The sequence below is a fragment of the Aquila chrysaetos genome, chromosome 23 (genome assembly GCF_900496995.4).
Source record: "Aquila chrysaetos chrysaetos chromosome 23, bAquChr1.4, whole genome shotgun sequence".
Taxonomy (NCBI): Eukaryota; Metazoa; Chordata; class Aves; order Accipitriformes; family Accipitridae; genus Aquila; species Aquila chrysaetos.
The window spans coordinates 900,617-922,460 of record NC_044026.1 but is presented as its reverse complement, the minus strand read 5'-3'; the positions used below and the strand labels follow the sequence as shown (position 1 = coordinate 922,460).

Sequence of the window (21,844 nt, the reverse complement as noted above, 5' to 3'; positions counted from 1 at the left end):
GGCTTCATGTTTAGCCTCCTGGACTCTACCAAGGCAGGAATGACTACATAACATAGGTTTTTAGTAGCAGCTGCTCCTACAGTCCTCTTCTCTTCTTGCAGGCTTGGAGGGTTTTTTTTGTGGGGGAGGGGTTGCAATAGTTATTCCTCCTTTCCCCACTTCCCCCACTTAATTCATAGAAAATAAAGCACAAGCCTAGCAGGCAAATCAAAATCTGAATCAAAATGTTTGCTGAGGTTCTTATAGCAGCCACAGTAAGTAGTACTGTGGAAAGTGGGGTATCAACTGTCTGTTATTATGGTAATTGCCAAATGCTGAACACATTTTAGCTATTTGACATTTTGACAGGTCTAACAGATACCTAATATCTTCTCTTCCTGTATTGGATGCAGGTAACACTAGCAGGGATCAGTTATATCCATCTGGTAGAAGTCCACACAGTGTATCTGGCTATTAATGAGCTGTGTGAGATTTCTTACCCTTCTGAAGAAAACTGAAAGTGATGTAAAGAAAAATGGTAGTACAGTTTAGTCAGCATTTGCACTTGCTGGTTTGAAAAGGAACAATTTTAATGAAAGAAAGGTGAGGACTAATATTTAGCACGCAAAACTGCAAAAAAAAAAAAAAGTCAGCAATAAAGTTATTTTACAGTGCAGTACCATAGATTTTCTTTTTGATTGTCTCTTGTCTAGATGCTGATTAGGTCCAACACTCTTAACTGCAAAACAAGTTCTGATGAGAGATCTTAGACAGATTCTGTTTGGTTTTATTATTTATTCTAAGTTGTGAGTTATGCACAGTAGCAGAAAAAGACTTTACATCTTGGTTTAATGGAAGATTTGCATTTTTGCTATCTTTATAGAATAAGGCATTATTCCACCTAGTGTACTATATACTTATATATGCTAAAATATACTGTCTTGTAGGGTCCCCCAGGGCCACCAGGACTCCCAGGTGAGAAGGTAAGACTCTTTTTATTATAAAGATTAGGTCTATTTGTTTATTTATTTGGCACACAAGATAAAATCTGGAAACTAATGGTCCTAAAGGATTGGGGTTTTTACATTTTGGGATCTATTTTTATGTCTTAATGGGCATCATAAAGAGAGATTTTTAATACATTTTTTAGTTTTTTTTCAAATTTGTTTAGATCTGTTATCTCACTTGATCAAATCAGTAGTATTTACAACATTCTATGATTATTTGAACTCATCTAAAATGTCAAAATTTTCACTAAAATGTTGAAAAAAGAGCACACTAACATTAAATTATCTGGTAAATTTCATTCTATCCATTTTTTTTCACAAATTGCTGTGCCGCAGGACTTAAAAAAAACAGGGAGGGTTAGGACATAATTATTTATTTATTTCACACGTACATTTAAAAGACATATTCTGTCCTTATATCCTCTCTTAACTTTTGCCGCGTACAAAATACCTTCATATGTGTGTATGCATGCATGCAATGCACTGCTGATAAATATTGACTAAGTATGTGTAATTTATATTTTCAGGGCTACATGGGCTTGGGCTTTCAGGGTCCCAAAGGTGAAAAGGTAAGTCTCTTGAAAACTCCTAGAGAACAACTGTCAGAAATATTCTTGATAGTTTGTTTTAAATAAGTAAACTGTTGGAATCAATCAGTGGAGAAAATCAGCATTGTAATTTTTGGAAGACTTGAGTAAATCTGTAATTTACACATAAATGAACAAAAGTCATGAACCGTTACAGGCTTTGTTCATGATGATGTTATACCTGACATTAATTTAGGTCGTCATCCTGTTTTCCAACTGTGACAAGTACCAACTACTTTAGTTTGCAGTAGGCGGATCTGGAAACATTTACTCTGTATATTAGGACTCATCATGAGATTTATTTGAAATAGATTTAGTTCTGAGGAATGAGATGTAATGTGCTGTTCAGAATGATCAGAATTAATTGTGGTAGGACTCTTGAGGGCCTGTCTGCCTTAGTTTGGTTTGGTAGTGTATACTTTTGAAGCAGTTCTTTCAGTTGTCCCCTTTTACTGTGTTTCGACTCAACCAGGAGCAGTTTTCAGAGCACACAGACTGGTTTACTTTTGAATGAGACTAAGCCAAAAGATGTGCTCCAGGATCCCATTTATTCTCTTAACCAGCATCAAATGGGAGGTAAAATGTGTTAGGTTTAATCTGTTACCTCTCCCACTGAGAGGTCTTGGCTAAAGTGCCTTATGTTGTGTTTTCAGGAGCTAAGAAATGCATGCAGTCATGGGTTATTTGGTAAATTGATAGTGTGTCTTGAGCCCTTCTCCAGAGGCTTCTCATGAGTGTCATTGACAGAAGCCTTTTTGAGTATTAGGTGGGGTGGGGGGTTATCCACCACCTTGTTTATGTATATTGAGCCACACTATTCCTAATGGATAGAATTTTTTGTGACGTGGCATGTTGTTGAAATTAACTTGTTATCATAAAATTTCTTGAAAAATGCTGGTCATAGAAGTATGTGGAGATTTCTTGGACTCCTCAGCAAAAAATTAATGTCTTTGTCTTCAGCAAAAAATTAATGGTATTGCTATGCCTTGCTGCTTGACAGAAATGTATCAAGCCTTTTTGGAGGTGTTTTACTGTAAAAGATAGTGCTTTTGCATTATATAAGGAGATGAAGTTCTCTGTCCCTGCTATGGATACATACATACTAAAAAAGTACGATCCAGTTACCATCTTGAAGTTGGCCTTTACGGACAGTTGCAAAGCTGATGGAACCCTATAAGCTTTGACTAATGTTTTCCTTTAGGCATCAACTTTCTGCACCTGACCTCTTTTCTCCTCATCCTTCCTCCTAAAGGAGGCACTAAAATCTTTTGTACCATTACAATACTCGGTATTAATCAATCTTCACCCCAACAGGAGATTCAGAGATCTTTCTTCAGGGCAGCTTCTGGCTGTCACCCATTACACAGTTGTGTCTCCTATGACTGTGTATGTAACCCTTCCTCTGACTGATTTTGCTGAAATAAGAATTTAAAAAAACCATTTAGCTATATTTTTAACAGTGAGTGGTAGTTCTCTTTAACATTATTGGTCTTAGTTATGTTTGTTCTCAGTGTCAGTACTGTTTTCAATGGACTGTCCCGGATTTGCTGTTGACAGGGAGAACAAGGGGTAAGGGGCCCCCCAGGCCCCCCAGGACCAGCACCACATATGAAGGAAAAAGGGAGTGAAATCATAAGGGGAGAAAAGGTGAGACCTTAAATGATTAATCTTGTTGTACTCTTCATTAAAATACGATCAATAGGAATTAGGAAACAAAAGTAAAACAGGAAAAAGAAAATATTAAGTCAGCTACAGCCAATTTTTCAAAAATTTCTCCCTGTTTTTCTCCCTGAATTTTGATTGTCTTTCTAGAAGTTTCTCTGAAAGATATATGATAAATGCATAAATAATTGTATAAATAAGTAACACATACAGCAGAGGACTTTCTGAGGAAGGAGGATTGATAAGCATAGTCCTGTAAACACCAAATATTCTAAAACTTTGAGTTAAGTAGCTTATACTGAACTTTTCGTACACAGAATCACATTCATGGAATCTGAGTGCTAATGAATTTTTCAGTTATTGAATTAGGCAGTCTAAAGCTAGCTAATGGATTCACATTTTGTGTTTATCTAACTTCTTGCACACCATACTATTAGGCATAGTTCTTGAAGTGGAGAACAGGGTTAAATGTGCTTTTGCTGACATGAAGAATTAAATTATTTACAACCTAAATGAATAATGGTTAAGATTTTGCTTACTAATCTACATTTTTTTTATCATTTCATTAGGGTGATCCAGGTGAAAAGGGTGAACAGGGAGCCCCAGTAAGTATTGTGTAGATTTATTTTTTTTTTACTATAATAATTGTGAAGAATCTGATAATGGCCCTGAATATCTTTATAGCTATTTGATAAAAGCAAATTTACTTTAGAATTTGGCAGTATTTTTAATCTGGTGTGTATTTATTTTCCAGGGACTGCCGGGTTCAGGTTTCAAAGGAGAAAAGGGTGAACCTGGAAAGCCTGGTCCACGTGTAAGTATGCTTAACTTTATCAATACCATAATTACAGTCATTGTATTGTTTCCATAAGTTAATTAAACTTAGTAACCATGCAAATTTGGTATATTTCAAACAAGCAAGTTTTGCTGTAGGACAGGTGTACAAGACAAGGAAGTAATAACATACAGTAATATTAGTATGTAACAAGCTTTCAGGTAACTAAAGACACCCAACAGTAGCTTGCAGTGCTAAAGGGAAAGGCAAGACTCCCGTTGATCCCAGCTGAAGCAAGATTAAGTCATTCCAGAACAGAAAGAAAAGCAAAGCAAAACAAATCACTCCGTAAGAATGACTTTAGCTAAATGGAAAAAAGAACATGTTGAATTTTTTTCAAATACTCTTAGGTGCAATCTACAAAATAATCCTGCTTAGCATAAAGGTACTGTTTCTTACAAAGACAACGAATGGAGCAAAAAATTTAGATGACTGAGATACGTTCGCTTGCTGGTTTCTAGCCTGACTGTAGATGCTTGAGGCCATAAGGTCTGTTACATTTGCCTAGTCTGACCTATATTGTAGTCTCATCCATACAACTTCTGCATGAGTCATGCTATATCTTTCGTAGCTGAGCTGGTAGCAAAATCATACATTTTCTACATGCAAATGTATCTAAAGTATTGTTTCTCAAATTGTGGGTCTTCGTAAACTGTTAGGAAAAGACCCAGCACATCTATAGGCATTGAATTGTACTTCAATCTGGAAAAGAGAAAATTTCCCTCTACTGTACTTGAAGGTCAAATGTTCTGTCATCCTTTCAGTAAAGATATGTGATAGGATTATCTTTGCTATCACGTATGTATTTTTACTCTTACAGTAAATGAGGGCTTGAAAGCTAGAAGAATGGAAAAATGTTGGCCTAGAACTTGCTGAGGAAACCAGAGCATCTTTGAATTGTTCAAAAATATAGCTTTCTGTTTCTGCAGAGTTCCCTGAACAAAGTTTCTGAGATATTTTATATATAATTGTTGCTGTTGAAGGAAATCATAGCTACTTCTGAAATTAAGATAAAGTTGGAAAGATGAACAGATGTTAAGATCTGATATTTTCATTTCATGGAATGAAACCATATGATTAATTCCAATCACAGTGCATATTTGAAGACTCTCCTGACTTTACAGATCATATTTTTAATTAATCATTAGAAATTACTGGTAACCCTTCTTTGTAAGACACCATAGCTGCACACTTCGGTGGTGGTGGCCTGTTCATGTTTAATGTATCATTTTTATCCTTCAATTGCATTGTTTTAGGTGGAATTTTTTGACCTAAACTGATGGGATTATATTTTAGACTGAATTGCATGCACTGTTACTTTGTGTGTTAAGTATATACATTTTCTTGGGTTTATGGGACATATTCATATTGTTTATGATATGCATCCAATCTAAGTACTGTCACACCAACTAAAAGCCAGTGGATTAGACTACAAGCCTACGTGCCGGTCACTTCGTAGTCTATAGGAAGACAAAGGGAATGGTGAAAAGTAGGTTAGTCCATCTAGGTCATTTATCATGTACCTGTTGATTACCTCCAAGGACTCTAATCCCCTCTGTAGGCTAACACAGTGGTCTAATAGTGAATCATTTTGCTCTCGAGGATTCTAGGTTATCATCCGCCTTGTGATTTGAAATTACTGCTTTCAATTTAGAGGAAGTGTTTTTTACCACTAGATTATCACACGATCTGATACAGGGCCATGCTCCAAGACTTCTGCTGAAACTGGGCTACCGAGTGTTTATGAATAAAGGTTTTGTGAGGCTGGAGAGTATATATATAGAAAGGGATTGCTGTGAAGGGAAAAGTTTCTGGGTCTGGTTCCAGTTTCCTGTGCTGTTGATACATTTTGTCCTGAAGCCTCCTTGACTGGGAAATCCATATGTTATTCCTGGATCTGGGAACAGATTTGCAGGATTTTATTTAATTCTGCATCTTGTGGGATGTTGAGTAACATAAGCACTAGGCATTCACAGTTTGCCTGCTTTGTACCGTCGGCACTGTTAGCTGTGTAAGCACACTTCGATTATTGAGTTACAATAGTGATTGTTTTGTTCTAGTGTTTCACCCACTGTATTTGGAAATTGCATGTATGTGGCCATCTGTTTAAGCAGAGTGGAACTTGGTGTTTTACAGGGAAAGCCTGGAAAAGATGGTGAACCAGGACCGAAAGGAGAACCCGTATGTATTTTACTGAATTTCCAGTACTGTTTCTTACATTCCAAACAAAAGAACTGTCTGTGTATTGTAAAAGGTTGACATTTTCTAGCCTTCTGAATTGTTCACTTAAAGTTGTTGCTTCCAGTGAATTAGTGACTGGTTTGAAAATTTGAAACTTTAATGCTGGCAGGACTAAGATGCAACTATATTTGTTTTTTCTGGTTTTGCTGTCTTCTACACACAGGGTTTGCCTGGTGGGTTTGGGATTCCAGGACGACCCGGGGAGCCTGGTACGAAGGTGCGTAGTAGCAGCCTTTGCTTCCCGTCACACAGAATGAGGAGTTAAGAGCTTGTATGGCGTGTTCATAGATGTATATTAAAGCAATCAATGCACATAAAGCAGTATTGAATGAATGTTACTAAATCGTAAAGTCATCACTCAGAGACTAGGAAAAGTCAAAATTAAGGTAGCTTAGGTATCCCTGGTTTAGATCTCTTATATGAATTGATTAATGCAGGCTTTATTTTCACAAGCTCTTTGCCCAGCCACCATATGTACAAATGTACTTTCCTAAAAATTCCAGTTTCTTTTTACATCGTGTAAAGCAATACAGGCCCGCAAACTAACTACTTACTGCTTATTATAATGGTCCAGGTACTTGCCATTTGAAAGTTGTATGAATCTGTATCAAAGTGTTCATTTGCTAAGGAAGTCCTATTTTGTGGGGAAGAAAATCTGATCTGGATTTAAAATGTAAATTGTATTTTGATTTAGGGTGACAAAGGTGAACGAGGTTTTCCAGGACCTCCAGGAAGAGTAAGTAAAATAAATTTGTGGTTTATTTTACACTTAAATGAAAATACAAAATATGTGAAAGTCAAACTGCTCAAACAATGAGGAAAAAAAGAGAGACTATGCATGTTCTGATCTCATTCTAATCGGTCATGTTCTCATTTTTTCTTAACGGAAACAAAAGTTGGATACAGTTCTTTTAATTATGTTTGAAATTTGGGAAAGGAGCTCTCAAAGAATATGAATTTCAAATGTTTTGGACTATGAAAATTATAGGCATTGTTAATCAATACAAAGTATCCAAGAGAGTTTAAAAGAGTAAGTCTGTCAGCTTTACAGTCTGTAATTTTTTTTAAGACTTGAAATAAAAAATGGGATTAGTCAGCAACAAATAGATCATTGATGGTGCTCCTTCCCCAACATGGGGGAAAATTCTCAACACCTGCTAATTTGATTTGAAAAATTGTGCATACTTCCTTAATATTTTATTGTAAATGTTAGTATCCTATATGTCAAGCTCAGATCAGTGTTAGCAGAAATTGCCCGAACAGATTATGTTAAAATTAAATGTAGTACAAACCTAATGGGTCAGTGCTTAGACCATGCTGAGGTTACTTGGCATCATTCTTGTTCAAAAAGGTGCTATAAAGCTCTCCACTTAATCCTACTACTGATATGAAGGAATTTTGGTAGAGTAGGAAATATTTATTTTCTCTGATAATTCCTCAGCAGCTACAACCCTCTCACAGCAGTTGTTGTGTATTGCTGAAATAGCAAGTATAACCAAAACTGCTCAAAATTGTTATTACAAAACAAAATGGCCTCTGTACCATCAGGTCAAGATGGGGGAGATACAAATGAGGGCACAGTTGTGTGTTTCTAGTATCCTAGTCTTTGTCCTGTGATTCAGGTTATAGATCCTGGACCAGTAGATACCTTTGGTGAAAAAGGAGAGCCTGGAGTTTCAGGTTTGCCTGGACTGAAAGGTCAAAAAGGTGAAAAAGGTATGTATTTTGTCTTGTCTTTTTGATTGAGTCATGCTTTTAGTTTTCTTATTAAAGGAAATTAAAATTGCACTATATGTGAGCTCAGGAACTCATTATATGACAGTGAAATGTTCCAGTTATTTCATTGCTTTCAGGTTATTACATTTTGTTGTAGTTTGTAGGATGATTCTTCTCATCATAAATAAGACTGCCTTTCAGTTATAGACTGGAAGAGGATAAACTGGGATCTGTTTTGATGGCAGTTAAATAATCCAGTGAGATTATTTAAGAAAGATGGAGATCAACACAAGCATAAAGAGGGTAATAATGCAGAGAATCTTGAGACTCCTTTAAAAAAGTCAGTAGCTAAATTTTAATCTTAAAACTGGCTTGCATAATTTATGAAATTCTTCAGTAAACAGAGAAAATCAAGCATTCCCTTTCCCATTTTCCCCATTACAGACCTTACCCTATTGAAGAAAGATCAGTGGAAAAGATGGCACACAGCAGGGCCTTTTCCCTATACGTATTGTTCGCAGATATCTATAGATATAGATTATTTAACTTAACCTTTGATTCAGGGCATACTAGCTTGTAACATGTACTTAAATAATATGTGCTAAACGTTCACTGACGTTGGCATTGCTGACTTCATTGTCTAATTGAAAACCTCTCTTTCTAAAGGTTTCCCTGGTATACAAGGAATGCCAGGACCTCCAGGTATGAATTTATTATGGCCACTGATTTTGTTCACATTTTTCCTGTGTTCTTCTTGGGTGAAGAGTCCTGAGAGATGTTCTCCTTAAGCTGCTGCCAGTTACTGCCTGACTTATGGAACACCCCGGCAGTGACCTCTCCGGTGGTCTAATCATCCCCCTAGACCCTTCCTGTAGATTGCTTTTCTCCTGTCTCTGATGTGATCCAGCCTTGCTCTTTGTGTAGAGCCCTGATAACTTTCTGCTTAAATTGAAGAAGTAGCGTGCACAGGTCATCAGAGATAGCCCAGAGAGTACGGCTCCATTGGGCAAGAAGAGTTGTAAAATGTGAATACATGCATGGGTATGTGCATATGTACCTATGTATGTATACTCACATGTAGATAATTTGTTTTGCTCTCACTTCAGCTCTATATGTGTTTGCATAAATATAATAAAACAAGGTTTGCAGGGAGAAATAATAACATTTATTAGATCAAAGTCATTCCTGAAGGCTTCCTGCTTTTTCTTGACTGTAACTTGATCTAATAAAAGTTATTTCTTTTGCCAGCAAATGTTGCCTTTTTCATGGTCTTAACATCTTCGCATCTATGACAACACTGCTATTATGTATATATGTGAACGTACATGTGTTTGAACTAAACCATGATACTTGCTTTTTAAAAATTAAGGAAATCATGTGTGGAAACCTGACTAGCACATCCTGCAGTGATACTACTATTACCTCCTTTGCTTGCATTTTCTATCTTGACAGTGAGCTAAACATGAAATTAATGTAAGCCAGGGTCAGATAGTTTCCAGGAAATTTTTCACAGTTTAGGGATGAGATACTATATACTGCAGGCTGTAATAGTCCCTAAAGAATTCTGTGTGACAAGACAAGAAGAATGGTAGCTCTTAGTCTGTCATCGCCCTACAGAAATTGAGATTTGTGTGACTTTCATTGTTCCTGCGATGTTGCAGAAGGCTCAGAATGGTTTAGCGATCAAGTCTAGTGATTAGCTGTGAACTGAAATAACTCACCGAAGTATGAAGACTTGTGTGACTGTGCAAATACCTAAAAGGATATCTTAAGTAGGTTTTTTTCTACCTGTTTAACTGCTTCTCTTTATTGGGTGTTGTTTGCTTATTATTCCTACAAACAGATTTGGTTTTAGCATTCCTGAAATGTGCTAGCATTGTTGAATATTTATTTACTGAAGTTCTTAGACACGCTGTCCCTTTCTAGGTGTGTTTAAGATTTGGTTTATTATGAAATAAGGAAGTGTGTAATAGTTTCTAAGTGTAATAGCTAAACTAACTCCTGTGTCGCCACTATTTACTACCCAGCAAAAGTTGATTCCACTAAATCTCAGAAAGGCACTTAGTACAGATTAAGTGTGTTTGTCTAGGGACCTAACCCTAAGTGAGTTACTCTGAGCTGTAGTGAGTATATAACCTCAATTTTGTATAAATCATCAATACTAAAAATACTGTCCCTTTTTTATTTTGCACTAACATTTCTCCATTTCTCTCTGAAACCTAATGGAAGCTAATGTGTTGATAATGTTACTGTCTTTTCACTTGTCACTTTTTTCATGTATGTTTTACTCTGTCCAAAGGTCGACCACTTCCAGACAGGGTAGGATCACCTGGTGTCCCTGGAGAGAGAGGTGAAAAAGGTGAAAAGGGTTCTCCGGGATTCTCTTTACCCGGACCCCCTGGAAGAGATGGTTTCCCAGGTCCCCCAGGGTTGCCGGGCCCACCAGGTCCTCCAGGCAAAACAGGTAGGTAAAGCACTTGGTTGCTTTTCACAATAATGTACATTGCATGCACATAAAAAAGAAAAAAGAGACAAGATTATAAAAGCTACAATCAGAATGCATCTACATTGTGGAAGAAACATATCTGAGTTGTTAAGGGACCAAGTAAAAGCTGTTCTGTGATGCAGCAACCCTCTTGTTTCCTTACTGGGACAAGGATTCTTTGCTAAATAAATGTTTTTAAAATTTCTTCAAAAGTTCATTGTGGACTGTTACAACATAACCAAATAATTGATCTTAATACATATTAGTTTCCTCTGTGTCCTAATGTGCCAACCTAGAGATATTTGTAGATTTTCAATTAAAAAAATAACAGATACTAATATTGTTCTTAGCATAAAAGGTAGCTGTTCAATATCACAATTTACAAGTCCACAGTACCAATCGATGTAACAGATTGAACAGGTGTAAGCACTGCAGACTGAGATACTAGTCTGCCAAAAGTTTTTATTGTAAAAAGAAATTATCTTACAGAATGGGGTCAACACATGCTTCATAGACGTAAATGAAAAGCTAGTAATGATGTGACAAATACATAATAATATTGGTCGTAAGGATAACAACATTATACAGCTATGTGTAATTAGATTCTGATAAAACATTTTTAAAGAGAAAAATGTTTTGGTTTTGCTCTGCAATGAAGCAATGAAAAAAGTGCATATGAAAATGGTCCATGCTTAACAGCTCCTTACCACTGATGTTTTAACTCTTCTGTTGAAGGAAGACTTTTGCTATAGGTGATACTGATATTGTGAGTTAAATTGTGATTTCAACATAAAGAATGATATACCTATTACAGTAGTTTAGGTACTAAAGTATTGAACATTATTCTCTGTGGAATTCCTAACCAAAAATACGTTGTTCAAAAACAATTGAAGATGCCTAGTTGTTGCTGTGTTTGCCGATGAAGCAGTACAAAATCCAGCACCTAGAACATGGAATTAAATAGCCAAATCTTACCTTGCCCTAAAAATAAGAGCAGTTCCTGTTTTTCATACAACATGTTTCTGTCCCTGCTTAATTCTGCTCCTTCCCCAGACACTTCTTTAGCTTTCTTCAAGTGCATAATGGGAAACAATTTGTTTTCATTTAACTGTTGTTTGCCAAACTTCACATTAACGTTTTGACTACTGGCTTTGGCCAAAATGATGTCATATAGTATTGGGTCAGAACAAGCACAATTTATATTCTCATATCAAGCCTGCTAAATATTCTCATTTGTTACCTATTTCAGTTCCTAACATATGAAGTTTCTTGTTTTCAGGAAGCTTGATCAGTGTGAAGAAATTAAATAGATGTTAACAAGCTGCTCTTGACCTAGAAAGTTTCCTAAAACATTGTAAACAGAAGTCAGGGTAAAAAAAACTCTACTTAATTAATTTCTTCAGGACGTCAATATTCTCCATTCTCTTCAGGGTCAAACCACCAATTTTTCACCCATAGCACCTTTCTTAACCAAAGCTTAAAATACAAATAGATTTTATGTGAAAGTTGTTTGTAACCTTATTATGGCAGAGCCTGTCTTTTCTCTGTAATTCTCAGGTTTTCTTAAGCAGTATGTATGGAATAGATACATTCCTAGATAGATATAGCTATTCATAAATATATTGATCTGATTGATGCATCATAAATGCATCCCTATAATGGAAACTTGCACTTGTCAAACAATATTCTTTATTGCATTTCCTTTGCAGATGGAATTGATCAATGCCAGCAAGGAGAACCTGGTGCACCAGGTAGTCCTGGACTTCCAGGAAGAGATGGATTTCCAGGAGAGATGGGAGAGAAAGGTAATACTATTTTAAAGTGATTGCTTTGTAGTGCTCTATACTCTGGAGCTTGGCTATGTAAAGAGGCTGAGCAAGTTAGGGTGGATCCAGGAAAAGTGTACTTAAAGTTAGTTAAACAAACAGTTCGTGGACATGGAAGATGTTTCCTGAATCTCTGGTGAGTAAAAGAAGGATATTGGGTATTGAGTTGTGTGACACAAACTTCACTTACATTTCACTTAGCCTACAGATTGCTGGAAAGTGATAAGGGATGGTGCAGGGCTGAAAGAGGAGCTGGGAAGAAAGAAAGGGTTGAGGATAGCCCCATTAAGTGTAAATTGAGTTGTTCATGGCAATTTAAGATGTGAATTCTGAGATGAAGAATTAGAGAGGGGCAGATGAGTTGGGAGTGGAAATGGTTTATGAATCATTGCCATGAGTATAATTGAAGCTAAAATTGTAACACCTATACATAGGACTGTCAACCGTGTGTTTTAGCAGCATTGAATAAATGGACATATAAAAAAATGAGCTGCAGTCATTTACATGATGGTTGATCCTTCCTAATCTCATTCTGCTCACTGCTTTTCTAAAACTGCAGAATTGCAGTCACTATAGAGATTCTCCTTTTTCTGCTTTAATCTTTTTATTCTTCTATACCCAGTGTATATTTCTTTTCTTCTTTTTGATCCTCTTCAGCCTGTTCCCTTTTAACTGTTCTGTTAAATATTATCCCTAGGATAAGACTTAAGTTGATTTTCATGCCATTCTTTTAAAAATTTTAAAGAATTTTGAATATCAGTTTGCTGATAAATTCTCTTTGAAGCATGTAATTAGAAGTAGCACTTTTTTTTTTATTCTTTCAATATGAAGTGTATCAAATTGACATTTGCCCCTGAATCTACCTGCTTGCAGTTGTCTTAAATCTTTTCATTGTTATTCGTTACTTCTGCTGGGGTTTTTTTTTCAGGTGACAAAGGTGAATCCTGTGCCTTATGTGATAAAGTAGGACCTCCTGGACTTCCAGGACCACAAGGGCCACCAGGTCCAGCAGGTAAAAACTCATTAACTACCTGAGAATTAACTATGTAGGCTAAAATATAAACATGCAGCATATATGATAAAATTACTTTTTGTCCCACTAATCAAATTGTTTGTGAAACTAATGAAAGGAGGATGGACTATTCCTATTTTTGGCCTGATTCCAAATTTCTGATGCAATCAACAAGAATTACCAAGGAAGCAGAAATTGCCCACAGCGGAGGGTCTTTGCAAACTGTGGCCCAAATATTTTCACAGAAGATTGTGAAAGTGAAAAATAATGTGGGAAGCATTTGCCGTATGTGCCCAGGCTTGGCAGTGGCCCATATATATATATCTTCCCAATCCTAGCATTAAATGATGAGGCCGAAAAAAACAGTTATTTTTCTGCTACCATATGAGAGAAGTGCCACATGCAAACAGTGATATTGTACCAGGTGTTTGTTCTAGTGGCTGTTAAGAAAAATGAATACGGTTTAGATAGTTTCAAGACTGCGGTGGGTTGTATGATAGGTCTAAATAGTAAGGTGAACTCATTCCTAAGTCAAATGAATCATCAACTTCTGAGTTTATGAATGCAGGCACATATAGTACATGAGCACATGAATCCAGACAACTTCACTGACTTTAGCAGGATTATGTTGATACAACTGGGGATGGAATGAGACACTTTGAGAAGGATCACAAAGAATTCACATACAATGAACTATTTGTAAAAGCATGTAATAAACAGAATTGTATTTTTGTCTCTCTGATAAGGTTTTCCAGGACAATCAGGTTTCAAGGGTGACAGAGGCTTACCTGGACTTGATGGCCTTCCAGGGGTACCTGTAAGTAATGCCTTGCCAAATGCTATGTGTCCTGTGAGGCATGTGATCAAAAAGCATGTGATGGTCAGTGTGGTTGAGTAATAGTTCTGTTTAAAAACAGACCAGCCCAGTGATATGATAAAATTAAGGAACTATGCTTAGCAAAATAAACTAGGAAGCAGTGTGGTTGAGCTGTGAGAGGAAGAAAGAGCTGTCAGAAATGGGTTCTGTTTCTGTGTTTGCCCATCATATGAACTCAGCAGGACACATGACCTTCTGGCTGAGCAACCTAAGCAGTGGAGTTGGGTAAAAAGTAGGATTTTTGCAGGAAACACAGGTCTGCCCTGACCTCCTCATGAATCGTTCCAATAACTCCGCTGTTGTGTACATATATTGAGAGAGAGACAGTGCCATCTAGTGTAGTGTAAGCAATCTAATATTAGCATGCAATATACTTTGGCAGTTTGTCTGAATTTTGGGAAATGTGTGCAGCATATTCCATAAAACATAATTAGTTAGCAGGAAAGCTAAATAGTTTTGAAGAAATAAAGGAAGGCTGTGAAAGTGGATAGTATCCTGATAATATGATCACAACAAATTATGCTGACCCAGCGCAACACAACTCTCAGTGAGTAAGGCTGGATATCAGAGGCAGAACAGCCATAAGCATAGCACTTGTCTAAAATGTAACACAAATTACTCCTCGATAAGCAGCGTACTAGCACATTTGATCTTTTCAGAGTTGACTTGAGTGTCCCTACATACACTGTGGTATGCTGTCAAGACCTACTGTAGCATACACATTCCTGTAGTATAACATGGATTTTGACGCCATTCCTAACGTAAGCAGACTGAGTTTGTCAGAGTCTTTCCAGACTTTTTTTCCCAAAGCTGTTTTCTCCTTCCAGCTGATCACTTTTGGCAACATAACTTCTCAGTGACATTCATGTGCACTAGCTTTAACACACACTGGAGTTATGCAAGCTCCCTCTATCACCAGTGGTGAGAGAGAGGCACCTTCAGAAGTTAAACCAACCCACCTGTATGAATTCCTTACTCAAGGAATCTATTTCTCTCCCTTGAGTATAAATAAAGGCTAGATACCTGAATTCAGCCAGTGAAAGTTAGCTGGGATGGGGAGTGCATTCTCTATTTCCACTGTGATAAATAAGATGGTATTACTCAGCGACTGAATTAACTATAATATCAATGGGATCCATGAAAGACACAGTGGAGAAAAATAAAAGACATCATAGCGTATTTAAGCATTTTTCATGTCAGGCATTTGTTCGCAGGACATGTTTTGCCACACCTTTGTATTTTCCTTTTATTGCCTCTTAAGTTCTGTTCATGTCTTTCATCAGACAAGGACTGGCTGCTGTTCTGAATGCTTTTAAGGTTGTTTTGCTCCACAAAGTTCAGCCAGGTGGTGATCCAGCATACTGTTTAGCTTGGAAAAACTACATAGAGGCCAGCCTCGCAAGCTCACATTGTTTAGAGCCATGCCAGAGCATCATGCCAGGACCCACCAAAGCTAATGGAAAGATTACCTTTGACTGTGTTCTGGTTCAGGTTTAAGTGGAGGGCACACATCAGACATAAGCAGTGGACATTGCACATGAAGTTTGTGCTTTACTACCCTAGTGAGTAGCTCTGATTCACTGGAAATGAGAGAGACTGTTCCTATGAGAAAAGTTCATCTGAGTCCCAGAAAAATTGGAATTCTGGAAATCCTATGGGTATCTTATTAGGTAATTAATTTCTTCCCAGGAGAGCTTACAAAACTCTTTTCTGAACATGTGCATAGTATTCTGGTACTACCAACTGACTGTGATTGTTAATTGTACAAAATCAGTGAATGTTAGTAATGAAGGGACACATGTATTTGTGTCAGCTAAATATCATAAATAAACTACCCAGGGAAAAGCTTTCAGCCTTCAGTTAGCCTTAACTCTTGTGCAAATAACATTTGAGTTTTGTGTAAGATAATTAATTTCATTTTGTAGACAATCTATATATTTGATTAATATTACAGTTCATTTAAATTTAATCAATTAAATAAGCAATTTAAACCTATAAGTTGGACTGAGTTTGTCTTTGCATACTGGAAGTGTGTTATTTTCCTGTGCTAGTACTACTTCTGCTGGTATTGTAAATTATCATGGAAGTGTAGAGATACTTTTGTTGCGTTTGCGTCAGGGAAATAAGTTCCACAGTGTTACAGAATTCATCATTTAAAGGTTCGGGCAGACACTATAACTCCGAAAATGCCTTTTTAAAAAGCCCCATTTACCTTGATGCTGATGTTGTATAAATAAGTATAACTGAAATCCAGTGGGTAGTCTATGGAAAATTCAGAGTAGTTTTTTGGTGTCATGGCCTGCAGTTCTCGTGTAAGTGGTGTAAGTTTATATGCACCATCTAAAATGATATACCCGTGATATGATAAGTAACAAAATGGTTGAGACAAGAAGATTTGCATTAATTCCTTATTCACACTGCTGTGTCCTGGAAAATATTCTCATTTGACCTCCTCAATTGAAAACTTAATGGTTTACTTGATTTGGGTCTAGTCTTTAATTTCTGAAGATTTGTTTTCTTTTGTGTCAGTTGAAAGGTTGGTAGAGCAACTGATGACATCTCAATTTATGAAATTTCAGGGGCCCCCCGGCACGCCAGGACTTATGGGCAGCCCTGGGGCAAAAGGAGAACCAGGAGATTTTTCTTATGATTCTATCCTGAAAGGTGAAAAGGGAGAACCTGGTTTCCCAGGACAACCAGGTACTCCTGGAAGAGAAGGAAGACCGGGAAAAGATGGATTGCCAGGTCTCCAGGGTCCAAAAGGAGCATCGGTATGTGTGTTTCTTTATGTTTACATATTGTCCTGCTGTGTGTTTATTTATGTTTACATACTGTCCTATATATTCTGTCTTTCAGATCAGAATTCACATGCTTTTATGCCCTTTATATGCTTTATGTTTATTGGCCTCATTCATTGTTCCACTTCTTGTCGTTACCTTGAGTAGTTCATTCTTCCTCAGAGGAAGGCTCCAGTTTCCCTGGAACTAGTGAGGAGGATGGTCCTTCAACAACAGACTATTTCAGAGTTAGATTTTGACCCTTTCTTTTTGCATGTCATGCAAATAAGTGATCTGACTCAGATGTATTCAGCATGGCTTTTAGGACTTTTAGGACTGTAGAGCAAGGTTACTTCCCCCACAAAGTTGTGGGCATGGACAATAGTTTTCTTCCTTTCTCCCTTTCTGACAGCTTGATGGTGAGAACTAGTGTGGATGATTTAGCTGATACCTGGAGATGACTGAAGGAATGCCATTATCTGAGTAGAGATTGTTAAGACAAGATTCAGCTCTGTTCTAGCACACTTCTCTTCTTGTGGAAACTAATGCTTCAAAGTCTTGCACTGATAGAGAGTTCAGCTGATATGGATGTGGAGCTGAATGTGGAGCTCACATCTGCTCCCAGATCCACCACTGGGAACACAGCCTACCTGGTCCAGTTAGCTGCATTGCACACTAGGTATGAGTTCCATGTCCTATTCCATGTGGAACCCAGTTCTATTTCCATTGAACTCAGTGATGAAAAATCCACATTCTTCAGCCTTACAGATACATGTGCTAAATCAAAGTTACAAAATTTTCAAAGAGAAAGGATGACATGTTGTATCTTGCCAATCAGGCAAGAAGTACGCTTATACTTTCCAAAAATTAGGGTACGGCTGGCTTGAAAGGAGAACGCGGTCCCCCTGGCCAACCTGGATTCCCTGGAGTACGTGGTGAAAGAGGTTTTCCTGGCCCTCCTGGGATAGGCGCTGCAGGGTTACCTGGTGACAAAGGAGACAGAGGCTTTGCTGGAACCCCAGGTTTACCAGGCCTTCCAGGTAATGCTATCATATGCTTTAAAAAAAAAAAAAAAAATTAAAAAAGAATTGTGCCCTTTAAGTGGTACAACTTAGAGGATCACCGGAATTTAAGATTGAAATAAAAAGACTTTCTAATTTAAATCAGTGTTTGCTTTCAACAGTATAATTGCAAATCTTTGAGGGTGATTTTCTTGAAGAGTTTGTTAGGCCAAACAGGGTGGTTTAGGTTCATCCTATGAAACTTCTACAAAAAAACTTCGTAACAAGTCAGTTGTAACGGTACGGATGGACTAGTGTTGCTGGCTAGGTGAAACTCCCTTGTTTAATTTCATCAGTTCCTGTACTTAATACATCTTTACATTCACAGGAGCAAAAGGCGAAGCAGGACGAACTGTACCACTCCCTGGACCTCCTGGGGCGGATGGCCTTCCTGGGCCACCTGGTTTCCCTGGACCCCAAGGTACGGTACAGTAGCCTGTTAATCTTTGTCTGATGATCGTAATGGCTCTGTTCCCCAGAAGCTAGCCTTTGTATTAATATTTGTCTTGTTTTGCCTTGCAAAGGTGACAAAGGGAATCCTGGGCTTCCAGGTAGACCCGGCCCGCCAGGAGAAAAAGGTGCTGTTGGGCAGCCAGGCATAGGGTTCCCTGGACCTCCAGGACCCAAAGGTAAGATAAAGTTATCCATCTAACAGAGCTGGTGTAACTGGAGTGTGGATGGAGGCCTGCGCTATCATCCGTCATGGCTGCACGACATTCGGGAGGTGCAGCTGAAGAGCGTCCCTTGCGAAAGTCCACAGGCACCACCATAAGCACACTTTCAATGCACACTTGCTTTGTGCAGTGATCTGGTGCAGGTACAGACAGTGTCAAAGCTACTGCCAGAATAGAAAGGGATACAGTACATCTCACATGGTAGCAACTGAGGTTGCTGAGAGATGAGGTGACCTTTCTGAGAGATGAAGCACTGTGGGTGGTTGGTCAAAAAAGCATGCTGACATAACTATAGCATTTTGGGGCCAGAGCTAGCAGCTCTGCTGTGTCCCAGGCAGCTGAGAGTGGTTTGGTTAGAATACCAGCTTACTCAGCGTAAGTTCAGTCTTCCCTGCATGGCCATTGTCAGGGTATGCACAGAGCTTAGAGGGAATCTAAATGTTAATATTCTAGTTTTGGATTTTTGGGAGATGTATTTCATAGTGCTGCTACTCATTTAGAACTAGATGACTGAGCTTTCAGCAGCCACCTCAATCCCCAAAATTCTTTCGTGTTTTCATTATTATTTCATTTATTGTGATTCCACACACCAGTGAACTGGGAGGGTCAGAAAGACTTAATAAGGAGAAAGGGCAAATCTTTACCTGTGACCACCTCTAGTTCCTCCAAGACTGGTGTGGGACGAGCCTGAACAGAAGAGGCCCATTGCATCTGGAAAAGGATTGCTGTATGCTCTTTGATGCCAGCAAGAAAGGAATGGCATATCAAATACATTTCTTTCAAGGACCCTTCCTTGAATTCAGCTCTGCCCAATGACTTCCCTGGAGCTTAGTCTAAAAGGTGGATTTCCCAATCCCTGAGACCGTTGCCGGGGAGAGGAGCTTCATCTCAATTTATTGAGCATGTGCAGGTGTTGAGTGAGTGCTATCTTTAAGCAATTTGCAGAATGTTTTACGTATTCCTTCCTGCATTCCCAAGGCACAGTGCATGGGCCAGCTGTGGCATAGAAGCCTTCTGTGTGCAGCCCACAGTGGGATGCGTAGCAGGACATGCCACATGACATATACTAAACAAAAGGTGTTGATTCAGAGATGGATTTTGTCCATCCCTCAGTCTGATGCCCCACATATTAAGTTGCCTTTTCTGAAGATGACTTTGGGAACCCAGTTTTGCAGACAGGATGTTTCTCAATGACATGAACCCACAAGTCTATTTATTTAAGAGGAGACACTCAGCATTTATTTCTTCTGGATAGTTGTTTCTCATCAGAAGCCAAATGCTGCACGAAGCTCAGCGTTTGAATCTCTGTTGAGGCATTTGGGTGCTGGCATCCTTAGAAGTTTGACATAAGAGACTACACAGACCTTTTGAAACATGTCCCTGTGAGGATGTGAATAGTTCAGTTAGAAGCTTGAAGAAACAGCAAGGACTCTTACAGGCAGAGACAGTAATGATGTAAGGGGTTTTTTTTGTTTTGTAGGTTTCCAAGGTCAGTCTGGCTCTCCTGGTCTGCCGGGGACTCCGGGAAGCCGTGGCCTGGATGGTTTGCCAGGTGTACCAGGTTTACAAGGTCAAAAAGTAGGTGTCATCTGCTGATACTGTTATCTGTGACTGCCCGTGTTAACAGAAGTGTGTGCAAAGATCCTGCTCTTTAAAAACAAAAAAGTTGGCCAAACCGTCTTTCATCTTATGTTTCCCACTACGCACACAAAGGAACAGAGTAGAAGGATGAATGCTTGACATTAATGCTAACGGGCTTATGGCTCTCCCCAGAAGTCATGTATAGCACTCTGCCTCTGAGTGATTTAAATAATACAGTCAGTGAATGAATTCTTGGTTTTGATGTGTTGATTCCCAATCTATTGTGTTTCTTTGGCTAGGGTGAACCTGGTGTGGGTCTCCCTGGCCCTAAGGGGTTGCCAGGCCCCCCAGGCCCAGCTGGCATCCCTGGAGAAAAGGGAAATCCAGGACTGCCTGGCTTACGCGGAGAGCAAGGCTTCCCGGGCGTCCCGGGACAGCAAGGATTCAGAGGTAACGTCGCCTGAAAAAGACAGCTCTGTATTTCTATTTCTTTTTCAAAGTCGCTCCCCTGTAGGTGCAGAAGACAGTCTATTCACCACTGAGATACCCTACTGATACCTCAGGGTATTGCCCTTTTTCCTTCCCCTCGTTTCCTCCTACCAACCACCAGGAGCGAACGCTAGCAGCAAAGCAGCCCTTCCTCCGAGCCCAGGCAGGCGGTGTTAGAGGCTGAAATCAGGTCTTTGTTGGCCACATGCTTCCAAAACACCTTGTCTAGCATCTTCCGCAAACGTCGGAGGACGCTCGGTCCATGTCTCTGTCTCCCCGCAGGCGACCCCGGCCTCCCAGGACTGCAAGGCTCGCAGGGCCCTCCGGGCGCGCCGGGGCTGGGCCCCCAGGGATCGCCGGGACCCGCTGGGCAGCCGGGACCCCAGGGACCGCCAGGTGAGAGGAAAACACTCCCCCCACAGTGCTTCAGAGCAGACTTTTGGCATAAACGTATGTTGGCGTTGGTAACAGCGTTGCTCGCGAACCGTTTTGTGGTGTGAGGTCGGTGGGGCTGCACGGGGAGGCGTGTCGGCGGGCCGCCTCCCTCTGGGACAAAACGCAGGGCGAGGCCTCCTGAGAAAACGCCGGCCATTTTCTTCCGTCTCCTCAGGTCGTCGGTGGGTAGTATATATAGGGTCAAAGCCTCACTTAGAAAATGAGGACTATTTCTGCTGTCTGGCTTTGAGCATTCTTCATGCCATGTAATTTCTGAACCGCAGGTGGACATTATCAGATATTCTTGTTAACGGTGTTCCCCGTGCTCCGTTAAGGACTAATCCTGTATCTTCTGTTTCTCCTAGGATTTCCTGGAATAAAAGGAGAAAGGGGCTTCCCTGGTATCCCAGGTCTAGACATGCCAGGACCAAAAGGGGATAAAGGTAGCCAGGGCCAGCCGGGAGTACCAGGGTCTGTGGGGTTACCCGGCCTGCCGGGTCCGCAGGGGACCATTGGACAGAAAGGATCAGCAGGTAAACGTCTTTTCCCTTGGAAACCAGCATCTTTGACAACTGTTTTATTAAGCTGTGGTAGCATGCC

General features: G+C 39.2%; 1 protein-coding gene across 1 annotated transcript in view; it reads left to right on the top strand.

Annotated features, from left to right (window-relative positions):
- The window catches only part of COL4A1 (collagen type IV alpha 1 chain), a 127,394-nt gene that overhangs the window by 75,781 nt on the left and 29,769 nt on the right, over nt 1-21,844 (top strand). The window contains exons 11-32 of the mRNA XM_029998714.1: nt 927-962; nt 1,514-1,555; nt 3,131-3,220; nt 3,805-3,840; nt 3,990-4,049; nt 6,207-6,251; nt 6,475-6,528; nt 7,006-7,047; nt 7,934-8,027; nt 8,694-8,729; nt 10,327-10,491; nt 12,222-12,317; nt 13,267-13,350; nt 14,097-14,167; nt 16,807-16,998; nt 17,876-18,044; nt 18,394-18,486; nt 18,590-18,694; nt 20,220-20,317; nt 20,620-20,770; nt 21,092-21,205; nt 21,610-21,777. Coding sequence (XP_029854574.1) covers nt 927-962; nt 1,514-1,555; nt 3,131-3,220; nt 3,805-3,840; nt 3,990-4,049; nt 6,207-6,251; nt 6,475-6,528; nt 7,006-7,047; nt 7,934-8,027; nt 8,694-8,729; nt 10,327-10,491; nt 12,222-12,317; nt 13,267-13,350; nt 14,097-14,167; nt 16,807-16,998; nt 17,876-18,044; nt 18,394-18,486; nt 18,590-18,694; nt 20,220-20,317; nt 20,620-20,770; nt 21,092-21,205; nt 21,610-21,777 — 2,041 coding nt within the window. The remainder of the gene's footprint in view (nt 1-926; nt 963-1,513; nt 1,556-3,130; nt 3,221-3,804; nt 3,841-3,989; nt 4,050-6,206; nt 6,252-6,474; nt 6,529-7,005; nt 7,048-7,933; nt 8,028-8,693; nt 8,730-10,326; nt 10,492-12,221; nt 12,318-13,266; nt 13,351-14,096; nt 14,168-16,806; nt 16,999-17,875; nt 18,045-18,393; nt 18,487-18,589; nt 18,695-20,219; nt 20,318-20,619; nt 20,771-21,091; nt 21,206-21,609; nt 21,778-21,844) is intronic.